This window comes from Mycteria americana, chromosome 1 (assembly GCF_035582795.1).
Source record: "Mycteria americana isolate JAX WOST 10 ecotype Jacksonville Zoo and Gardens chromosome 1, USCA_MyAme_1.0, whole genome shotgun sequence".
Lineage (NCBI taxonomy): Eukaryota > Metazoa > Chordata > Aves > Ciconiiformes > Ciconiidae > Mycteria > Mycteria americana.
In genome coordinates, this window is record NC_134365.1 from 191,791,219 (window position 1) to 191,812,902 (window position 21,684).

At 38.4% G+C, this 21,684-nt stretch overlaps 1 protein-coding gene across 1 annotated transcript in view; it reads right to left on the minus strand.

Moving 5' to 3' along the window:
* KPNA3 (karyopherin subunit alpha 3) overlaps positions 1-21,684 on the minus strand; it is a 51,784-nt gene that overhangs the window by 14,777 nt on the left and 15,323 nt on the right. Inside the window, exons 2-7 of the mRNA XM_075489855.1 lie at positions 16,046-16,090; positions 3,538-3,627; positions 3,293-3,322; positions 3,137-3,189; positions 2,952-3,047; positions 524-609 (exon numbers count right to left, since the gene is read on the minus strand). Of these exons, the coding sequence (XP_075345970.1) occupies positions 524-609; positions 2,952-3,047; positions 3,137-3,189; positions 3,293-3,322; positions 3,538-3,627; positions 16,046-16,090 (400 nt within the window). The remainder of the gene's footprint in view (positions 1-523; positions 610-2,951; positions 3,048-3,136; positions 3,190-3,292; positions 3,323-3,537; positions 3,628-16,045; positions 16,091-21,684) is intronic.

Sequence of the window (21,684 nt, forward strand, 5' to 3'; positions counted from 1 at the left end):
GGCTGGTTAAGCAAGAAACACAGGCAGCACAACAAACTCAGTGTGTACAGGAGATACTAATCATATGGTCAAGGAAAAGATGGTAATTTTCTTAACTCTGTATTTAAATGGGCAACCTTACATAACTATATGTATTTAACAGCTTTAATAAGATTTATGAACATACCTTTGAGGTAGAAAGAATTACTTCCTAACATAAGTTTTAGCCATAGGGGAATTAACGGTACATGATTTCAGAAATCAACCCAAGAATTAGAAAGGACTAACATTTTTTGTCATACTCATTATATCATCTGTCATTCTCTATCTTCTTTATGGGAAAATCAGGTCTGGGATCCTTAATATTAATTGTTAGTGACAAACAGATTAATGTTTAAGAGCAAATGTAGAAATTTTTTGAGAAAGAGGACAGACATGCATTTATTATTTTAATGGTTTTGATAACAAATGACATTTGTTATCCAAATATTCCCTTTTATCCACAATATCTACCACCCCCCAAAAACCAAACTGTAATACTTACTAGACTGTACAACAGCTTGAGTCTGTGCAGAAGTGCCTGATGCTATGTTAGTCAATGCCCATGCAGCTTCAAATTGTAATGAAGGACTGTAATGAAATAATTTTATAGTATTAAGTTGAAACATGATCTGCAGATTATTTTATGGTTCATTTCAGTGTTACTAGCTATATCCACTCTGAGACACTTCACATTTAAGCAGTGCTACTGGGCTAAAAGTTTTAAAAAAGAAACTCTGCGCCTGGACATTGCAGATGAAAACCTGTAAGAAAAAACAGATTTTAAATTCTATGACCTTTTGTAAACCACCTATCATTCTGACTTCACATTAGTAATAAAAAAAAAATAAAAGCAGTAATACTTGTTGAAGCACATACCAACCAGTGAAGCTGACTGCTACTCTAGTCAACTAATGATCTCCTGTATGAAAGATTTCTAGCACCCCCATCAGAAAATTTAATTATGCCTCTCTAATGGGTAACAGAGACCTCTTCACACCCAACTGATCCAAACACCATTCATATTTAGTGAAGAAAGTGCAACCGTCTTGCTTTCACTAGTAGTTCTCAATAAATTAACCATGTCTGTCCATAACTAATAAAAACTTGGCCCTTCTAACATTACATCCCAGATCAAGTGTAAGCTGGTATACTGGGATAAAGACAGTCTTCTCCTCCATCACAGATAGGGGAAAGATCTAGCATCAGTATCAAAAGACAGCATCATACCTGTATTAAAATTGATTTATTAAATGCAGATAAAATTAGTTACAAATATTATGAAAGCTGGGGGAACATGTCTTCCAAGATGCCTGTCAACTGTAGTCTATGCTAACAGCAGTTTAGTAAAACAGTCTGCATGAAAACTGTTGTTCAAGCAAATGCTAAAGGTTAAGAGTTCTAGAAGCTATAAAAGAGTTTACAGCTTATGGTGGTTAGCATAATGGTCTGGCTTTGGGAGGAGCAGAGAATATTTACTGTTAGGTGACTATTTTTCATTTCCATGCTTTTTTGGGCCTTTATCAATTATGTTTTATATATAGCCATAGCACCTGCTTCCTTTAAGCTCTTTTTGTGCATAGTTTCCAAAGCATTTAAGGTTTTATTGGAGATGGGACTGGAAAAGAATTAGACAGGAGGGCCCAAGATGTGTAAATAAGGATTTGTAAAAACAAATAGTACCTGCCAGCAGCTACCTATAAACCTTAACATTCTAGGACCAAATGCATTAAAATTCTAGTTCTAGGTCGGTCCTTCTTTTCTTCCTCTTGTGATAAGTTTTCAGTTATAACGTGAACAAAAGCTTTAACAATCTGTTATACAAAGTCTTTGCAGAATTTACCTCTACTAAATATTATATAGCAATCACAATTAAAAGGACTGCTTAAGAAAATGTTGAGTTCAATTTCAAAAGACTTATTAAACATTTACAAAGGTAAATCATACAAAAACTAGACAGAAAATTCAAATTAAAAGAATTTTCACAGCACTGAACCATCCACTTCTAGAGCAGACAGGCATTCACAACCCATTTTAAAATGCTGTCCTGATTTGAACATTATTGCTAGCTGCCTTCTGAGCAACTGTTTTGTTAAACAAGCTAGAAACAAAGCTACTCACACTTCATGTTTTTGCAACCGCCAAGTTATACCCCAAATGCCAATCTGCATTTTTGAAGTTTCTAGCCCTCGTGGCTGCAGAAATAACCTTGAAAATGGAAATACTGTAAAGATGTTTATGGCTGCCTGAGACCAAAGATAGGCTAAAACATTTACCTCAAATGTGTTAATTCCCATCTATCTGAATAAGGGGCTCATGGATTGTGGAATATGGCATTCTTCTTACATGTCATTAAATTCTTGCAACCACATGCTCAATGTTCTCTACCCCCTTTACTGAAGTTCTTGTTTTCCAACAAAGAATCATAACAGAAAGCATGCTTACTGTGTTGTACCATCACATGAGGGAGTAGCACAGAGCCAGAAGGAAACCCACCTTGCAGTGAGAATGAATGCAGCTAGAAACTTAAGCTAATAACCTTAATGAAAAAGACAACAAGTGTATTCTGGCAAAGAGAAGAGCCCTGTTCACAACCAGGCATGTTCTCTGCCTTCACACAAATACAAACAGTAAGTCTGAGATAGGTTTCTTAAAAACAGTTAACAAAAAAAGTCTAGAATATTCAAAACCAATGAGAAATTTAGTAAGGTTTTCTCCATTAGCTGGATATGCTCATGCAAGCTCTAAAAAGTAAAATTACATTTCAGTGGCAGAATAAATACTCCTGGAGAATTTATGGTTTATCATCAGGGAATTTGATCCACTGTGTCAGATTATATGGTGTTATGAATCCTCAGTTTCATCTGAAATAATGAGATATTTTTTGGATGCAGATTTTCAGTGAAGGTGAACATTTTTAAAAGTATACTTACTTATCATCCCTTTCTAGGCATTTTACCAGAATTGGTAAAATTCCTGATTTTATTAAGTCATCAATAGGTGGATTTCTGTCACTGGATAGGAGTTTTCTGTGAAATTAAATGTAAAAGTAAAATAAGTAACTTTCATAATGAAAAATGTGTAGGAAATGTAGTTCCATGCCCTTATTTATTTTTACCTTGCAGCTTGGACAGCACTCAGTTGGATCACTGGGTTGTCACTTGTGGCGTTCTGAAAAAAAAAGTAAGAGTAAAAACTAAAAATGCACAGAACATGCACTTCTAATTTAAAAAAAAAAAAAAAACCACAAAACCAAAAGTTAAATGTAACATACCTGAAGTATAGCTTCTAGTGTTACATTTTGCTTGAAAAGAAAAAAGAAGAATGTTTTAGTAATTTTGTTGCTAAATTATTTCTTTTAAAACATTTAATACAATCAAACTAATTTTAACAGTGTTATCAGTTCATAATTTTGCTTTCAAATAACTGCAAGACTTCCAGTGTTAAAATAAAAACAGAATACATTGTTTTGAGACACCACTAACGTTTTAAAAGTAATTCCAGAATCAAGGAACTTACTGCTTTGAAGTCAGCATCAACATCAGAATCTTCTAAACTTTCTTCTTGGGGAACATTTCTTTTTTTCAAAAGATGTTCATCTCTTTTGTTCTGTAAAGGAATGACGAAAAATAAAGACACTTAATGATTTTTTTTTAAGGCATTTGTAACTGCAAATAGAATTTGCAGTTATTTCAGCTGTAAGAATCTAGCAGCTTGCTAATCACAGACAGAACTATGTCAATACATGACATTTTAATGTATTAAAATTTACAGTTTGGGGATCAATTTTCTAACAGACATTTACAATACACATAGATCTGCATGACCTTAACCTTTAGCCACACATAACAGAAATTATTTTCCAGTGTAAGATTAGTTTTCAGCTAAACCTACTTCAAAATTCCCCAAAATTCCCTTCAAAATTTTCATCTTCTGTGTAAAGTAGCATGCTCCATGTACACTGACACTTGTATTACTTCCCACTCACACTGTTAGCCTAATTTCTGACTTAAAACAAAGCACCCTCCAGCCTTAGCTCCTTTAAGGAATAACTGAAGAAAAAATTACCTTTTCAGTGGTAAAGTACACATTTAACATTTCTACCTTGTTTAATTAGAATATTTGAACACCTAAAGCCCTAATTTAAAAAGAAAGGAATTAAATCATTAATTGTAACTGCATCCAAATGCACTTTTTTACAAATTTAAAATGTCTTAAAAGTATTATTCCAAAGTATGAAGTGATCTTTTCTAAATTTTTTACTTTATCCTTTGTTTGGTATGTCTAGAGGTAGAATCAAAGACAGAAAGGGCAATGGAAGATGATGACGCAGCATGTATATCTGAACACCTTTTTGTGGTTTGCTTTTGTTTTTTAATAAGCTCATTAAGATTTCAATCTCTAATGATGCAAAACATTGAAAAGGGGTAACAAACAGCTATGACACCTAAAAAACAAATCTATTATACTAGCAAGGAAAGGCAAGCTTTTCAGCTTCCAAACAATTATTTGATAACCAAACAGTACTGACTACAGAGATTGTATTATATCATGCTTTGCTTGTAAGATATAAAAAAGCCTCTAAACAGAATCATGTTTTGAAGGAGTCCCTAGTATTTTATTTTATTGTATGTTAGAAAAAACAGCAATATCAAGTCCAAAATTTCTGTGACTTGCTTACTTTTTAGACATTTTAAAAAGAATTTAAAACAACTTTTCCAGCCTCAGTTTGAAAGGCTCACAAGCAATATATTTAGATTTTTTTTTCAGATAAGAGAATACTAAAACAATAAACAAGCACCAGAATTAAATAGCCCTTTAATGCAGAAGACAACATTCCACAAACTTAGCATAGTTTAATTTTTGTCAAGTCTAAGTACAGAAACTAAATCCCCAAAGAGTGCACAAGATCACCTAGATTAGCTACGGCAGCCTCTCCAGAGCTGTACAGTAACGGCAGCACACTCAGAGCACATCCAGACAGACAAGCACTAAAGGTATTTTGTTGTCAAGTGTTTTTGGACAGAAGGAAGACAGAAATGAGCAGGCAGTTAAATGCTGAGAAAACAGTGTTATGCAGACAAACTGCATCAGGTAGGTACACACTGAAGGATGCATTCACCATAAAGACCTACAATGTATTTCTCTCATTTTTCCACACCAAGTACTTGGCACTGCCATGTTATGCAAAGAGCAAACATCATTCAACCCCAGGCAATCTGGCTTTGCTCAAGCACAATTCCCTTTCCTAGTGTTTGTCTAAACCATAGCCTATACTTTGGCAACTGCAGGGACCAGACCCAATTTCCAGAGGCCCTCTCCATGCCCAGGTCAGCTTTCTTCAGTGCATAGCTACTACAACATCTCCCATGAAGGAAGGGCCTCCTTCCTGCCTCGGATGCACGGCTCCTACAGGATCAGCTGTGCTGTCATGGTAAAACAAGCCAGTCCTGGAAGAAGGGATTGAAGCTGGAGGAATGTCCTGATGTTTTCAGTCCTACTGTCCTTGTCTTCCCATGCGGAGTTCACAGTGGTGAGCAAATCAACATGTGCATGAGTGTACAGGGAGACATATTTAGTTATGAGGGTGGCATACACTGGCCCAGCAGACATTCCCTGTCTACTGAAAAGGTGCAGCCTGAAGGAATTGGGGTCTTAGTGCAGAACCATCGCCAACTGTCTGCTGGAGCAAGTTTAATGTTTCATATTAAATCATTTCCTGGGAAGGGCCAAGTTTCTTTGTCATCAGCTGTAAACTACTGTGGTACAAGGCAGGGTTTTCCAATTCTGTTTTGCCTAAAGTATTTGGTTGGATTTTCTACATCTCATGCTCATAAAATTCAGGGAAAGACCTTTGCAGAGTTTTTGGAAAATATGCTTGTTGTAAGAATTGTTATTCACATTCAGTTGGCGATATCCACTTGTTTTTCAAACAAATGATTTGGTATCAGCAGCGCTCAACTACATATTTTGGAAGATCTTGCAATAAAGACAGGTGACCTTTACTTTTAAACTTCTGCAAAAAAGCCTTTTAGCCTCTTGCAGATTCTTTGATTCAGAAGATGATGAAATATCTAGAATAGTCAAGAACTTTGCAAACTATTTTTATTAAACTTACTGAAAAGAAAATTCTAGTTAGGAAATGTCATTATCTCATTTGTTATTTTCACATTTCTTCTGTCAGCAAAAAAAGATAAAACTTTTTAAGAGCTCAAACAGTAGATCTCCCATTTAGGTGTTTCACATCTTGGCATTAACAGATTCCCCCACCACTGAATCCTCTGACCTTAAGTAACTGTCCCCATATTTGGGAAGAGAAACTGCTACACCACCATCCCACATTGATCCCCACAAAAGCATCTATGCTGGCACAGAATGGATGCACCTGTGAAATCCCTCTAAAATGTAGAGGGTATCCAAGAGCCATTTAAAGTCATATTACTTCACTGCTATTGTTAGTGGAAACTTAAATAAGGCCAAAGCCTTCTCAATTGTATTGACATTAAATAGATGGCATCCATTCAGAATGAAGATCACGATATTCGATATTCGCATACATGTGAATCTATCATGGGCCGCATCTATCATGCACGTTACTTCCACCCTCAATATTTTTCCTCTCAAAAAGACATTAACCAGAAACAGTTGAAAACACATCATACATTTTCTAGCTTGAAAGATCTAGAAGTTTTCGGATGCAAAAAGCAAAGTCATGCTGCAACAACTGTGGTACTGAATATGAATATGTATTCCTCTATAGATGTGTGTGTCTCTTCAACGTATACAATTACAACATTCTGAGTGATCAGTGTTTGTCAGAGTTGTGCCTCTACTAGAGTGGAACATAAGGGCTATGGTATTCAGTTACTCCAGAAAGCAAGAATGAAGATGTATCTAGAGGTCCTCTCTCAAACATCCTGAAATACCAGGATGGCAGCAGCTGGAATACAGAGAACATAGCTGGAACAAAGCAAGAGTCCAACTGTGGGTGACTGAACAGCATCCTCACAGAACAGCAGGAAAGAGCTGCACGGCCTTCAGCAGCCAAACAGGTGGAAAATCACCTCCCACAAACACCAGGCAGTAAGTCTAGAGCGTGCCAGTGAACAAAGCAGTGGATTATTCCATGCCACTTCACCCGAAGAAGTTCAGAAAGACTACCTGCCTGTAACCATTATTCAATACACACTTCATGTTTATTCACAGTGTGTGCGCTTCTATACAAGTACCGTTAGCAGAAATAATTTGCTTGAATAGTATTTAGAGGGGCATGCACAAATTCTGTCTGCTTGTGGCCATAAAATGGGTGGTGAACATGTTTCTTTTTAAGTTCTTCCAATTCCCTAGAAATCTCTCAGGGACTTGGACAAAGAGGAAAGAAGGGCAGGTTGTGAATGAACACATAGTTACAAAAGAACAGTAACAGATAAGTAACTTGTCTCTCTCCTTCAAGCAATTGCCCATGTGTACACTGATGCAGTATATCCAAACAGTACATAGTGCTACTCACAAAAGCTCTTTTTACCTGGAGAAGAGTCCAGTGAATCCCTAGATGAACACACACTGAAGGACTGTTCTCCTAATGGCGGCAGTAGGCTGAGAGGTGAAAGAAAAATGGAGCTCCAACTAACTGTTCTGCAGCTATCAAGAATGCAGACATCCCACTGGGAGGCCACCAATGGTGAAGATGGTAACAAAGGAACAACATTTCAAACTCTGGCCTATCAAACATACATAATCTAGGTTTAAATTCCACTATGGGACAGGGTCTCTTAACAAGAGGAAAACTGCATCAGACTAATTAGAAATCTTAGCATGGTAAGACTGCGTAACACTGAAAAGCCTTCCATTTGTAGCTGCATGCTAAAGATGGCCATAAGATACACCATAACTGAGCTAACCAAGAGCCTAGTTCTCTCCCGTTCCAGCAAGCAAGTTAATAGCTCCTTAGAGAGCCTTTTATACCTGCATACACAACTATCCAATTCCTTTGGCAACATGAGTATGCCTAAGAGAATGCTTCCTAATGTTAATGGTAACCAAAATAAGTATGAGTAAGCATGTATATTCTGATGCCAAGATATTCTACCCTCCTTAAGAGAGAGAACTGAACTTCATAGGACATAACAGGTTGACACTGGAATTTCTGTAAATGCAGGCAACATCTTCAGGCTGTCAGTCACGTAGTACAATGGGCTCCACAAAAAATTACCTTAGCCAGGGAAAATAAGAGTGAGCAAGAACGTTCCTGTAGCTACTTACTGTCTGCAGATGGCTGGGCTGAAAAACAAGTCAAGAACATGTATAGAGGAGCTTCCACAGCACCCTGAAGCAGAGAGGCTAGTACTTATTGAGAAGCACTAAAAATTTCTTACTAAGGAAAAGCTATTCTTTTTAGCATTTCTTATAAAGTCTTCTTTATGAAGACTATGAACCTTCTTAGAAAGAAGGTTCATGGAACCTTCCAGTCCTAAAAAGTGGCTCTAAGGCTATTTGAAACAGCTCTGTCCATTGCAAAGGCATCCAATTCCTGGACCGCTAAAATACTGTATACAGTATACACAGTAATTTGACAGACTAATCACTCCCCTGCATAAGGTAAAAGAACACAGTTTGCACCTTGGCATGACCTTAAAATGCTTGCATTTTGTCATACTGTGACAAACTCAAAAGTTTTTGCCTAAATCATAGCACCAGCTTCTTCTGTAGGCTCCTGTGGTGAAGCCGAAGACAAACAAGCAGCCCTGGTTACAGCTACTCTGCTCAAAGACTGGTGAGAGACTTTTCAAAGGGAGAGGCATCAGACTGGAATCCCTGATGAAGGGTAGGACCTTGCCACCAACTAAGCATCTCTCCTTCAAAAGGGAAGATCCTCAAACACTGCCTGAACCATACATTCTGAAAGTTTGTAAACAGCAGCTGACTGATGGTTATGAGCTTGTCAACATTCTGGTAGAGATCCCACTACAACAGTCTACAGAGGTTTCCTTACAAACAAAAGGTTCATGGACATATATGCCAGGCAAAAATGCCAAATGGTTAGAAACAACAGTAATGATATCATGAGTGCACGTTCTTGTCCAGTGTGATGATCTGTTAAAGAGTTTTTGATGACAGATACCAGTCTTGTTTGTTTCACTGACAGTGGGAAGGTCAGGCAGCATGAACAGTAACTGACAGTGGGAAGGTCAGGCAGCATGAACAGTAAATACACAAATCCTGCAGATCCCAGTACTTCTTGTTTACCTTCTTGGGAAATGGCCACAGGATTTAAAAAAACGCCTATCAATGCAAACAAGTTGCAAAGACAACATGATTAACAGAAGAAGAATCCTTGTGGGCAAAGAGGATGTCCATCAAGCTATGCGCTGCATTGCACTTAGTACTATAGGACATGGCCAACAGGATACTCTAATGCAGCTGTGAAGGGTGTTAAATATAATTGTATCCATGCTTTTCAGCATTTGACACATGGGAAAACTCTATGAAGAGTCTCAACTCTGTTGGAAAGCTTCAAGATCAAAAGGGAAAAGAAATAAACAAGAAAATCTTTGCCCTCAGGTATCAAACACCATTATAAAATGCTTTTCATGTCAGGGAAAGGTTTACAAACTCAGTGGCTAGTAGGAAGAAGCTCTTTCAGCATGAAAGTTAAGATGTTTGAGTCCTCTGTGGACAAAGAGCAGAACTTCAAGAACATCTCAACATTAGGAACTGGAGCACCAGCCAGCATTAGCTATAATCACAGATGACAACAAGCAGCTCTTCACTTTGCACTTACATCCTAGGAAAGACTAAAGGATCAGGCCAGTGATGGAGGTAGATTTGGGTTGCCTGGACATCCCTTTTAAGCTATCACTGTTGTGACAGACTGAGCCGAACTTCTAGGTTTCACTTACATGCAATCTCCAATTTTGGTTTTGGCAGTGAGAGCACCTGCCACAGTCCATCATGAAGAAAAAGAAAATGCCTACCACTGCAACCTCATCGTGTTAAACGGATGCTCTGAAAACCTCTACTGAATATCCTCTCAATGAAATTTTCTTAGGTGGGCTATCTAGCCTGACTGAATTTCTTGTAACAGCTCTTGGATATTAACTTGGGGAAAGCTCCAATTTCTTTAATGGCTGGGAAAAGACCATTAGTTGGCTCTACTCGCTGTTTTAGAACTCATTAACACCTAGAGAGATTTAAAAAAAACCCCTGTCAACCTGTAAAAAGGCTGAACAGGTCAATCTGATGATCCTACAATCCACGGATATCAAAATTATATCCTACGTGCTTAGTGAACTATGTTCCTTGCATCCAAATGCAGTCAAACAGATTCCAAGACTGTTCTTCAGGTAAAGAGCATAGCTATAGATATGCAGTTAGAAGACAAAGGCAACTTTTCTACATTTGAGTTCTGCTAACTCACCTTTGTGACAACAGACAGCAGTCACAATGTTCCTGTTTGGCTAGGGCACATCTTTCTCAGAAGATAAGCAGGTTGACTAAAAATAAGTAGACGCATACGTGTACACCAGTGCGTGGCCCGATAGCCCCAAGCACAGATTGCAAAGATTGAGGCCTGTTAAGTTAGGCAAAAGCATGGTCTTGCTAAAATGGACTCAAGCAAGCCTCCAACGAATTTCTTCATAGCCCTTTTCAACTAAGTCTCCAGAAGAATACATTGAGAATATAATTTTCCTCCTAGGGTCTTTTCTTTGAGGAATTAGTCAAGGCAGGGTAATGCAAGATCTTTCCTGAGAATTTGCGCTACTAACACTGGATATAGAAGTCTCTAGAAGAACATACTAGTAGTGCTTCAGTCTCCCTCTGACTGTGGCTGTTTTTTAAAGTTGGTGGACTTACACCTAAAAAGAATGTACTTTACAGTGAATGGAAAGCTATACATTCACACTGAACTGGAAAAGATGTATAACTGAAGCAAGTCTTACTAGCCTGAACCTGAAAATGTGGATTTTTTTTTTCTTTTGCATTCTCAGACTTCCTGAAAATCAGAAGATTTTTTCCCACTGTAGCTCACCCAGCAAGATGAAGACAGACTCCTTTCTTCAAGGCTCACTACTTTATTTAGAAGCTACTGTGGACATAAGCAATCTTATTTAAGAAAGATCAGGGGAGGGACAACAAGTACAGTATGCCAGAGAAACAGGTAAAAAAGACATATGCCCATGGCTCCTTAATCTGCCACTTAGTTTAGCAAATAATTGCTTTGCCTTGCATCAAACTTAATTGGCAATTAGAGCTTTCATGAGCTCGTGTCTCAGAGGCAGCTGAGTTTGCTAAGAAAGTCAAAAATAAATCTAGTGAGAGACCCTGGAAGTTCTCAGGATTCCAGTTAGCATGCCTTAAAGGAGGACAGGATCCTCTGTTTCTGCTGAGGTTAGGAGTGTTAAGGCTTCCTTTGAAGGGTGGCATCTAACTCAATGACCGTAGCATTGACCTGCCTAAGGGCTACCTTTCTTAAAGCACACAAGTGGCCTAAGTCAAGCTTCCTCCTCATAGAAAGCCAAGCACCTAGAACCAAAGGATCTCTCACAGCAATGGAGTTACAGTCTTCATTTAGGTATGGAACCCTAAACTGAATCCTAACCATTACTCACCCACACCACTCCCCTTTAGAGTGAGACTAATCAGCTAGGTGAGCCAATTAATTCCAGGGTCCCTGTTGCTAACAGAGCAGCCTTTGGGTTTCTGTGATGCTGAAATTAAGTGATAAACACTCTAAATCAGACTTCTCCAAGACACTACACTGAGAAGTTTAATTCTAAATCCCGAGACAGTCTCCATCACCAAAACTGACATCGTTATCTTGGCTGTCTAGAAAGAGAGATAGCTACTTTTTGAGCTTTTAGGCCCATTGCTGCACTAACAATATAGCCAGAGACCAAGACCATCTTTTCCAGAAGTGTAGTAGGTCCATTCCCAAAATGCGTAAAACACATGTTCAGCAAGGCCAATATGGAATCCGAAAAGGGCACCTGACCATCAGGACTGTCATCTGACTGGCTCATGGTGCCAACTCATGCCTTGGCCAGGATTCTGCTGGACGACTGCTACCCTTTTATGCCAGAGATAGCTTTGTTAGCTCAATTACTAATCAAATAATAAGTGACTGGGAAAAGAAAAAAAAAGGGGGGGGGGAAGTAAAGTTTCTTTCTGAATAAGAGCTGTAGTGTGATATGAAGAGAGTGAATAGAGATAATATATTCTTGAAACACAGAATGTGTTGCAAATGCACCTTGATGTCTGTAATCTCAAAAGAATAAACACCTCACACTAATGCATGCAGAAATTGTTTACTACTGTTCAAAGCTGTGATTTATTTATTCCATCTTACAAAACAGAGATGTAAGCAACTTCATCAGATCCATTCATTTAATATTTATACAAAAGTTGATTCAAAAGACAAACCCATGACTATGTAGTGCTTCAACCGTACAGATGAAGAATATGCTCAATTTGCCTGTTTTCTTCAAAAGCCAGGTGTACACCCAGCATCTGGATAACTGGGATAAAAAGAAGATACCTCTTTGTTTTGAAGAGGCACTGGTGGATTACTAAGGTCATGCCAACACAAACATTTCCTGAATTTGGCATACTCATGCTAGGGTAGCAGTGTTAGCCATAAAGATGAAGACTGAAGCAATGGTATTACAGCTTATCCTTTCCACTGCTGGAGCCTAATAAAATATCATAGAATCATAGAGTGGTTTGGGTTGGAAGGGACCTTTAAAGGTCATCTAGTCCAACCCCCCTGCAGTGAGCAGGGACATCTTCAACTAGATCAGGTTGCTCAGAGCCCTGTCCAACCTGACCTTAAGTGTTTCCAGGGATGGGACATCTACCACCTCTCTGGGCAACCTGTTCCAGTGTTTCACCACCCTCCTTGTAAAAAATTTCTTCCTTATATCCAGTCTAAGTCTACCCTCTTTTGGTTTAAAACCATTACCCCTTGTCCTATCGCAACAGGCTCTACTAAAAAGTCTGTCCCCACCTTTCTTATAAGCCCCCTTTAAGTACTGAAAGGCTGCAATAAGGTATCCCTGGAGCCTTCTCTTCTCCAGGCTGAACAAATATATCACTTTACATTTCAGTCCCAATTCTGTACCAGAAACAATGGCCTCACATCTGCCACAGACCTCCCACAGCAAACCAGCTGCCCACCAGCACCAGTTCAGTTGCTGCAAAACAAGTCGGATACGTGGTGACTCTCTTATTAAAGCAGGTTTCCTCTGGTCTATGCAGTGGAAGATGTTCAGCAAGCACTCCAGAAGAACACAGCTTCCTGCATTTAAGAGTTCTGCAGCTGCTGTTCACTCTTGATTTACAGCTTGACCCACACACACAGAATCAGAATCGTATAGGTTGGAAAAGACCTTTAAGATCATCGAGTCCAACTGTAAACCTACCACTACCAAGACCACCACTATATCATGTCCCTAAGCACCTCATCCAAACGTCTTTTAAATACCGCCACGGATGGCGACTCCACCACTTCACTGGGCAGCCTGTTCCAGTGCTTGATAACCCTTTCACCCAGCGCTTAGGCTTCTCTAAGTGTGTAACTGATCTGTGCATGTGCAGTTTTCAGTGAAAAGTCACTAGCAGCTCATAGGCCTCCTCTTCTTCATTTTCACTCACATATTACTGGCACATACAAGAGTCCTTCTACAGAGACAATCTATTGCCTTGTGTTAAGCGTATAACTTGCTCCTCACCATGCTTCTGTAATACAACGGCCTTGAAATTGTGACCTGTTACAAAAACCAATTATGAGAACTAAATTAAAATTAAAATTCTCATTTTGCACTGCAAAGGTCTCTCCAAAGACTGCACTGGAATGCTTGCATGCAGTCTCACAATTTAACCAGATGCATGAGGCTATGCTGCATTAGCTAAGCCATCTTTTACAGCATTGCTTTGCTAGCAGGCATAGGCTGCCCAAGTGCTATGAATGACTCTTCCCAGTGCAGGTTGCACAGTTATATGGCAAGTTTTACACTGAGTCAACACACTAGTTCTGAACGGAGAGGGCCTCTAACATGTCAGCATAAACTTCAACTGCTGATAATTCAGATATCAAAATTAATTACCTGAATCTCATTTTAAGCAAAAATTGGCTAATTTCATTTTTCACTTGGTATCTGCCACTGTATGTAAAAGTAGCTTTCTCCACACTTCGGTCATCTGCCTGTACTGATGAGGCTATAGCCAGCTTAAGCTACACAACACATTCAGACATGTTCAGCTCATTTCTTTGATTAGGAAAATACTGAAAGCATTGAACAATTTTTTAGGTGACACATCATGCTCATGTAAGCACTAAGATGATTTTTTTCCCAGTCATTTGGGTCCAATTAGGTTTCTTCAAATAATTCTTACAGTCTCAGGATGAATCTTACAAATATTTTTTTTTTATATTGTAATGACATACAGAAGTTTTTCTGTAAGACCTGAAAAAAGAAAAAAAAGTCTCTTTTTTAAGAAGAGCAGAAGGATTCCAGGAAAATACTAGCACAAGATTTTTGGTAGCTCCTACACAATCAGGTGATGTGCAGACAGGTGAAGTGCAGACAAAATGAATCAGGTGAAGTGCAGACAAAATGTCTCAAAACCAAGTCAAGCTAATTTCTACCAACATAACTTCTATTTACAAACCCTTCACTTTGATTTTAGCAAGGTTTTTGTCTTCTCTCCTGGTTTGCAAATAATGAAAAAAAAATTTAGATTAAATTGGGTGGGTGTGCAGTCCCTAAGCAAGCACCACTCAGACTGTCAATGATTCATCTGGCAAACTGGAGATATGCATCAAATGGGAGACCCAAAGGAGCTTGGCCTATATCTAGAATATTCAAAGCACACACTTCCATCGAGTCATTAAGGAAAATATTAGAAAACATGGGCGATACCAAGCTGGAGAGGCCTTGAAGCACACTGGAACAGAATGGGAATTCAAGTTAAGAAATTCTGGAAAAAGCAGATGCAATTCAAAAGACAAGAAGCAATCATGTTTAAAACTTCTGCATTTATTTAACTATGCAAATAGAGAATGTAAACAACTACCCTTGCTTTGCAGTACTGTAGGAAGTGTCCGAAGGATATAACTGATCATAGACTGAGTGCAAGTCAACAACATACTCAATATAAATAGAAATACTGTGTTAAGAATTGTTTTTCACTGTCCCATTTAAACCTCAGCTGTGGCCTGTATCCTTCCACACTTCCAGAAAGATCCAGGCAATTTAGATCTGAGGAGCAGCAACAAGTCAAATCTAGGAAACAGAATGTTCAAGGAAAGGGTGAAGAACTGAATTTGTGTCAACAGAGGAAGACTAAAGGGGTCAGTATCAGTCCTCAAATATATTGAAAGTACCCAAAGGCAGATAAAAGCTTAGCCCTTCTCTTTACACATGTTGCGCAAGAGTAGTTTGGCTTGTGAAAATGTCCTCCAGCAGCAAGCCTTTAAGGTGCCTAGAAAGGCTGGTGGAAGTGTTATGAATGACAAGGGTGTAACAAATACTGTATTTAGGCAGAGCGCTGAACTAGATCGCCTCTGATGGTCATGATCTTCCCAGCTATATTGGCATTTACCCAATATAACCAAAATCTGACCCTAAAATTAACTCCCTCTACAGCACAGAAGCATTAATTTCCAGAAAACAAAATACAAGAACATCCGCACCTTCTAAACGCTAAAACTCTCCCTTTTCCCATTGGGAGACTTTCAACATTTGAACAGCTGACAGCTTCACTGTAATAATATGAGAACTGGTAGAGAAACTGAATATGGATTATTTCCAAGCAATACACTGGAGTAAAGCAGTACTGTTCTGCTGTACTGAGCTTAAGGAGTTGGAGAGTAAAACTAACATTAGAATCCACAGTTAGTAATCTACAAATTTACAACTCTTTTATATAAGTTTGGGGCCATAAAGCAAAGCTTACGGTAAAATATTTAGCTAAGACACCAGAGCATTATTAGCAAAGTAATACAGTTGATAAACAAAAGCAGACTTACCTTCCGCAATTCAATTGTAACTTCATTTCTGTGTCTTCTCATAGTCTGTAAATAAAAAATAAAAAGATTTGTATGTAAAGAAAGAAGTGTTTTGTTTTGGAGTCAGTTGCTTCTAGGTCAAAAGTGCAGCTACTCATCAAAAAGATAAGGAAAACAGTGTGTAATTTATAACTCAATCTTGCCTAGCAAGATGCATGAGGGTTTTTTGTTTGTTTGTTTGGTTTTTTTAAGATTATACACCTTACAGAAAGCTTTGTCATAAGCCACAATAAGTATCCCAAAGGCAGAAAACATTACTTCCCCATGGAGTTTCACTGGAATGACTCTCCAGGTGTTTATATGTACATACCAAAAGAAGCAGTAAATACTAGTTAGACAGTCTCACGTTCACATATCATCACACTCACAACCTAAACACAAAATCTATGCCAGTTAACTGGCCAAAATCAACAATGAGTGACAGAGGATGACTGAGCTCAATGCAAACAAAACAGATTAGGCTTGTGGCAAAAGGAAACAAAGTAGTACAGTGGCACTGAGTCTACTTAGGATCTATAGCCTAAACACTGTAAAGGAAAACCAGCCCATAAATATCTCAGCTCCTTTAAGATACTGGGCACTCAGGACGCATTCCCAACAATGCTGGTATACCTCTTAGCTAAAAGAGATCAAAAGATTGAGAAAGAACAATTTTAGCCTAGTGAAGGCAATCTCCTAGGTTCACTTTACAGTCAGTGGAAAAGACATGTACTATCAGAACGCAATTCAGAGAAAATCAGGACTGGATGACTGCTGGCAGCCTAGAAAGATCAACCACCCTAACTAAAATTAGCCTTTTAAAATACTTTCTGTGTCCTATCCTTGCTACTGACCTTCACTGCTACTATCACATTCCTTTTGAGTTAGGGCAAATAACTTCCCTAAGCTCAAAAGTATCAGTGAAAACCAGCAGTACAGAGAAAACACCAGCACTCCCCATCATCCATTGGAGGAAATACCAAACATGCTAAAGCTCAAACACAGGTAAATGAAATGAGCAGACTTCACTCCATGAATCTATATGGGACGGAGTTTCAGTGCTTAGAACACTACCTTAGCTTCACTGTCCTCAACCAGTTTGCATAGCGGTGTTCATTTAATTATTTTAGGTTGACTTGAGAGTAAGGAAGGCTTATCTTCCTGTCCACTGCCTGATTAACCAACTCACTCAAGTAAACACAGACACAATTCTCCTTTGACATCTACAAGCGTGAACTATACTACTTTAAACAAAGAAAGTCCTCATTACAGTAAAAGGACACTAGCATGAGAGCATCTACCAGAACAATGCTTTCTTCCCCCCTTCATTATTTTGTTAAACCATTTGATTCTTGTGACCCTCTGAGCCTGCTGCAAAAGCTCAGTATGATAGGACTGGATTGCTAAGGAAAGGGAGAACATCGGGTAGGTAGGGAATGGACAAATGAAGATCCTGAAAAGTCATTGCATGTAACTAGCTAGACCAGTCATTCAAGTTTCTCATTCTATTAGAATTTTATATTTGAATTATCTTTAAAACTGTGTCAAATGTAAGGGCACTAAATAGCCTAAAAATGTTTTTCAATACTTCTTCCCCATGGTAACTCTGCATTTCAATGGAAAAATGTAGTTAGATGAGGCTGTCTTAGATTTCTGCTATAAAACCTCCTTTTCTTGATCATTCTGAATGTGCTAGACACCAAAGTCCTTTATGGAACTTCCCACTACTAACACTGCCCCACCTCCCCCCTAAAATCTAACCTTTTATTCCTACCTATCTTAAACACTTTAAGAGGTACCTCATCACATGACAACTCAGTTAACTTGAGTGTCCATTAGCATTTTCTCCCCAAAATCCAGTACTGTATGTGCCAGATTTGAAATCTCAGTGATTTAATTGATGCAAGGCACAATTTACTTCCAAATTTGCTCCCTAATTACAATTTACTCCTACATTTTTTCATTTATCTATGTGATAATAGTCTAGAATATTTTCTATTGAGCAGAAAAATCAGACCAAATCTGAAGCTCTTTTAGGGGACAGCAGTAACATTTGCCACCTACCATTCTTCTGGAAGCAAGGAAGATTTAAGAAAGACTATATGGTGTGTTCAACAGTTCAGCAGCTTAATATTTTTTGTTTAGAAAAAACCAAATACAGTGCAGTCCCAGGCAAGGCATTACTGTTCATTTCATCAATTTACTCTAAAACCTCCTCTAACAATGCTTTGACTAAAGACAGTTACTCAGTCATCCATCCATAAAGGCTCTACTGGGAAGACTCTAAGCTTCTTTCTAAAGGCAAATAATTCACTCAGCTTTTCAATTAGGGTTTTAGCTTTGTTTCATACTTCCATTATTTCAGCCCCACTGATACTACCCTATTACAGTTCTGTCTCTATTTTTTTCACTAGTTTTTTGCTTTTATCAATCTGATTTTCAAAATATTTGACTACTCCATTACGGTTTTACATTTAATGTGCAAGAATCTCATTTAGAGAGCTACCACTCTTCAGAAAGATTCTTCAAAAAAGTTTATCAACTGCGTGGACATTTTTGCTAACTAGTAGCATACATTTTCTGAGCTTTAATACTCTTCTTAAGGCAATTGCCATACTACCTGGGTTTTGCCCTTTTAGCTGTTCTTTTGTATTTCCTTTTAAACTTATTATATGTAGTTTCTCTTTCAAAGCAGCTTTGGTACATTTTCTTTTTTTCTGTCTCCCTTTAAAAGGCAGATTAGGCAGTACTCGCCACTAAGTCCAGAGCTGCTTCTCCATTCACAGAGCAAGCAGGTTGATAACTGGGGATATCACTTAGCCTTAACTTCACAGAACTGATGGGTGTTATCTGGCTTCCACTGAACTAAGGGCTCCCAGTCTTGCAGAGTCTCCTGCTAGCACAGCATCTTTAAAAATTCAGCATGTTGGGGTCACCAGGATCATCCACGAATCAGTAATACAGTGTTAGGGCTACAGTCTTCCTACAAGTATATGGGACTTAAGCGTCCAAAGAGCCTAGGGTGCATTTTGGCAGTTAAACGTGGTTGCCATGGTTGGATCGTGACCAGTGCTCTCAGATAGAGAGAGCACGCCAACATTGCATGCCATGCTGACATTATTTCTAACCTGGTGATACTAGTGTTCCACTTCATGTCCCTGACATACGAGATGACCATTATATACCAATATATTTAAGACCATGAATTCCACTTAATACGTGTCAATTGTTGCAATTACAGACTGTACATAAAAAACACATGTATGCGCAAATTTATTCCCACAAAACCAGACTTAAGTGGTCTAGTTAATTTTTTTGTCCTGACTTGGCATTTTGTTAAGAAGTAGGTATTTAAAGCTTGTGTTTCAGATGAAGCATTTTAGAAATACAGCAGGTTATCAGCACCTTTGTACAGCCTCAGAAGAAATAAACATACTATAATCCAACAGCATACAAAAGAAGGAGTCTTAAGCACTAAAGCAAGCCTCCCTTTAAGGAAGCGTTACCACTGTAAGCAGAATACCACACTTTTACACTACCTGCAAGCCCCAGCACATGGGGAACTGATAGGCATTTACAAGGGATTTATACAGTAGTAGAAAAGTTAAACATTTTCCCCAGCTAACATAGGTCAGCTAAAACAAGGAGCAGGGACCAAATTATTCTGCAACTTAACTCCATGGATTCATTATCAGCTTTCAGGCTGGGAGGACAACCATCTGCTAAAGTCTATATATCCAACACTAGTTGAAGCCTAGCAAGATGTTACCAATGGATCTAATACAGTGTTTGACATCCACAGCATCTCACTACAGTCACTTCTCAGCTTAATGTACTCAAAGAAGTAACTTCATGTCACGCTGAAACAGCACATCCCAAAACTACCCCCAAGACAAATCTGAACAGTTTCACTGAATAAAATCAGACTCCAAATCTCAGAAGCATAGGCAACATCCTATAAATCACAAAAATGACGACAGTTTATTCCTGCAGAATCTGAACTGTGAGGCTGCTCCTACACACAAGGGTATTAATGCAACATACGTAAGGTGCAGAAAGTAAAAATGAGTAAGTATCAGTCAGCATGTACTATAGGAAACAAGAACATACAACACTTACCAAGTTGTGATACAACATTACATCTCAATTGTTACACATGACTCAAGCCAGACTTAAATTCATAAGGCTTTCGTAACAAGAGATTTCTTCTCCCCAGTTCACCATCTGTGAAGAACAATTACTTACTGGTGTGTTTGACAGGCTGACATAACCACAGTAATGCACCAAGTACCGTAAGTGTTGTTAAAAGTCAGAAGTAGATGTTCAGCAGTGTTTCTAATTTCAAGTTCTTCAGCATTTTGTTATTTTATAAAATAAACCAGGAAAAAACCCAAAAGATCTACTAGATGCTGTTAGATAAATCAGTGTTGTCACTTCTACCCTGAATTTCTGAATACTCTTCCAAAGCCATATACAAAGCCTTACACGCCAAGAATCTCTCCCTAACACCTTCCACTTGAAACAAAAATAATCCCTCGTTCCCTCAAAGTATCAAAACTTAAATTAATTTAATATGCCAGTAAAGAAAATCAGTACACACATTAGGGCTGTTGTGTTAAGGGCTGCAAGGGAACCTTGTTTCACACTGATACAAAACACAAAAATGTTAAGCTGACAAAAGACAAGCGATTTAAGAGACACTAGACCTTGAAAACAAAGCACCCACAAGCGAATGCCCAAAATAAGGCTTCAAAGAATGCCACAGTCCCTGTAAAACTGCCTTTGACACACTCAATGGGCAGAAGCGACACAGAATACAGCCATCCTCATCAGATCAGTGTTTCAGCTCTGGTATCTCTCTTCCAACAAGAAGCTGACTTCTTGCTCAATTTCAAAGCCCAATTTCAGAGCCACCTGTGGAAAAGGGAAATGTCTTCCTGATTTTTCAGTTGATATCTGGTTTGTGACAGAACACAAAACTGTACATAAAACTCTTGATATCAAAAAGCAATGGCTAAAGATAACCCTGTGAAATTCTGAATTATCAGCATAACAGTAACTCTTACTGCCAGCACATTCAAAGAATTATTAAGTGAGTAAACGTTTGGGACCCTCTGGCTCAACCACGCATACTTCACAAGTGCTGTTTGTGAAACCCTGTACAAAGGTGCACAAGATGCTCACAACATGTTAAAGAGCAAGTACCACTGCTGTAAACTACCACTTGATGTCTTAAGATGGCCCATGCACACCTTCCTGGCAAACAAAAAAAAAATATTACTTTGAAGTTTTGAATAGCATCGAGATTCGAAGGAGAGAATTAAGTCTAGCAAGCTTCTCTGGCTTCTTGAGCCTTTGTTTAACATAAAAAATGTTTAACTGCATAATACATTAAACTACCTGAAAAGGCTACTCATATAGCTTCTGGAAACCAAAAAAAAAACCAATTCAAGGAATCCCAAAACCAATCAGCTGTACTTGCCTAATGCACATCGGAACAAGATAACATTTTCCAAAACCCTCTGTAGCAAATACATAATGTAGTGTGTTTTTCCTGGGGAAAAAAAAACAAAGCCCCAAACCCTACCAAAGTTATACAAGACTACAAGAAGAAAATTCAG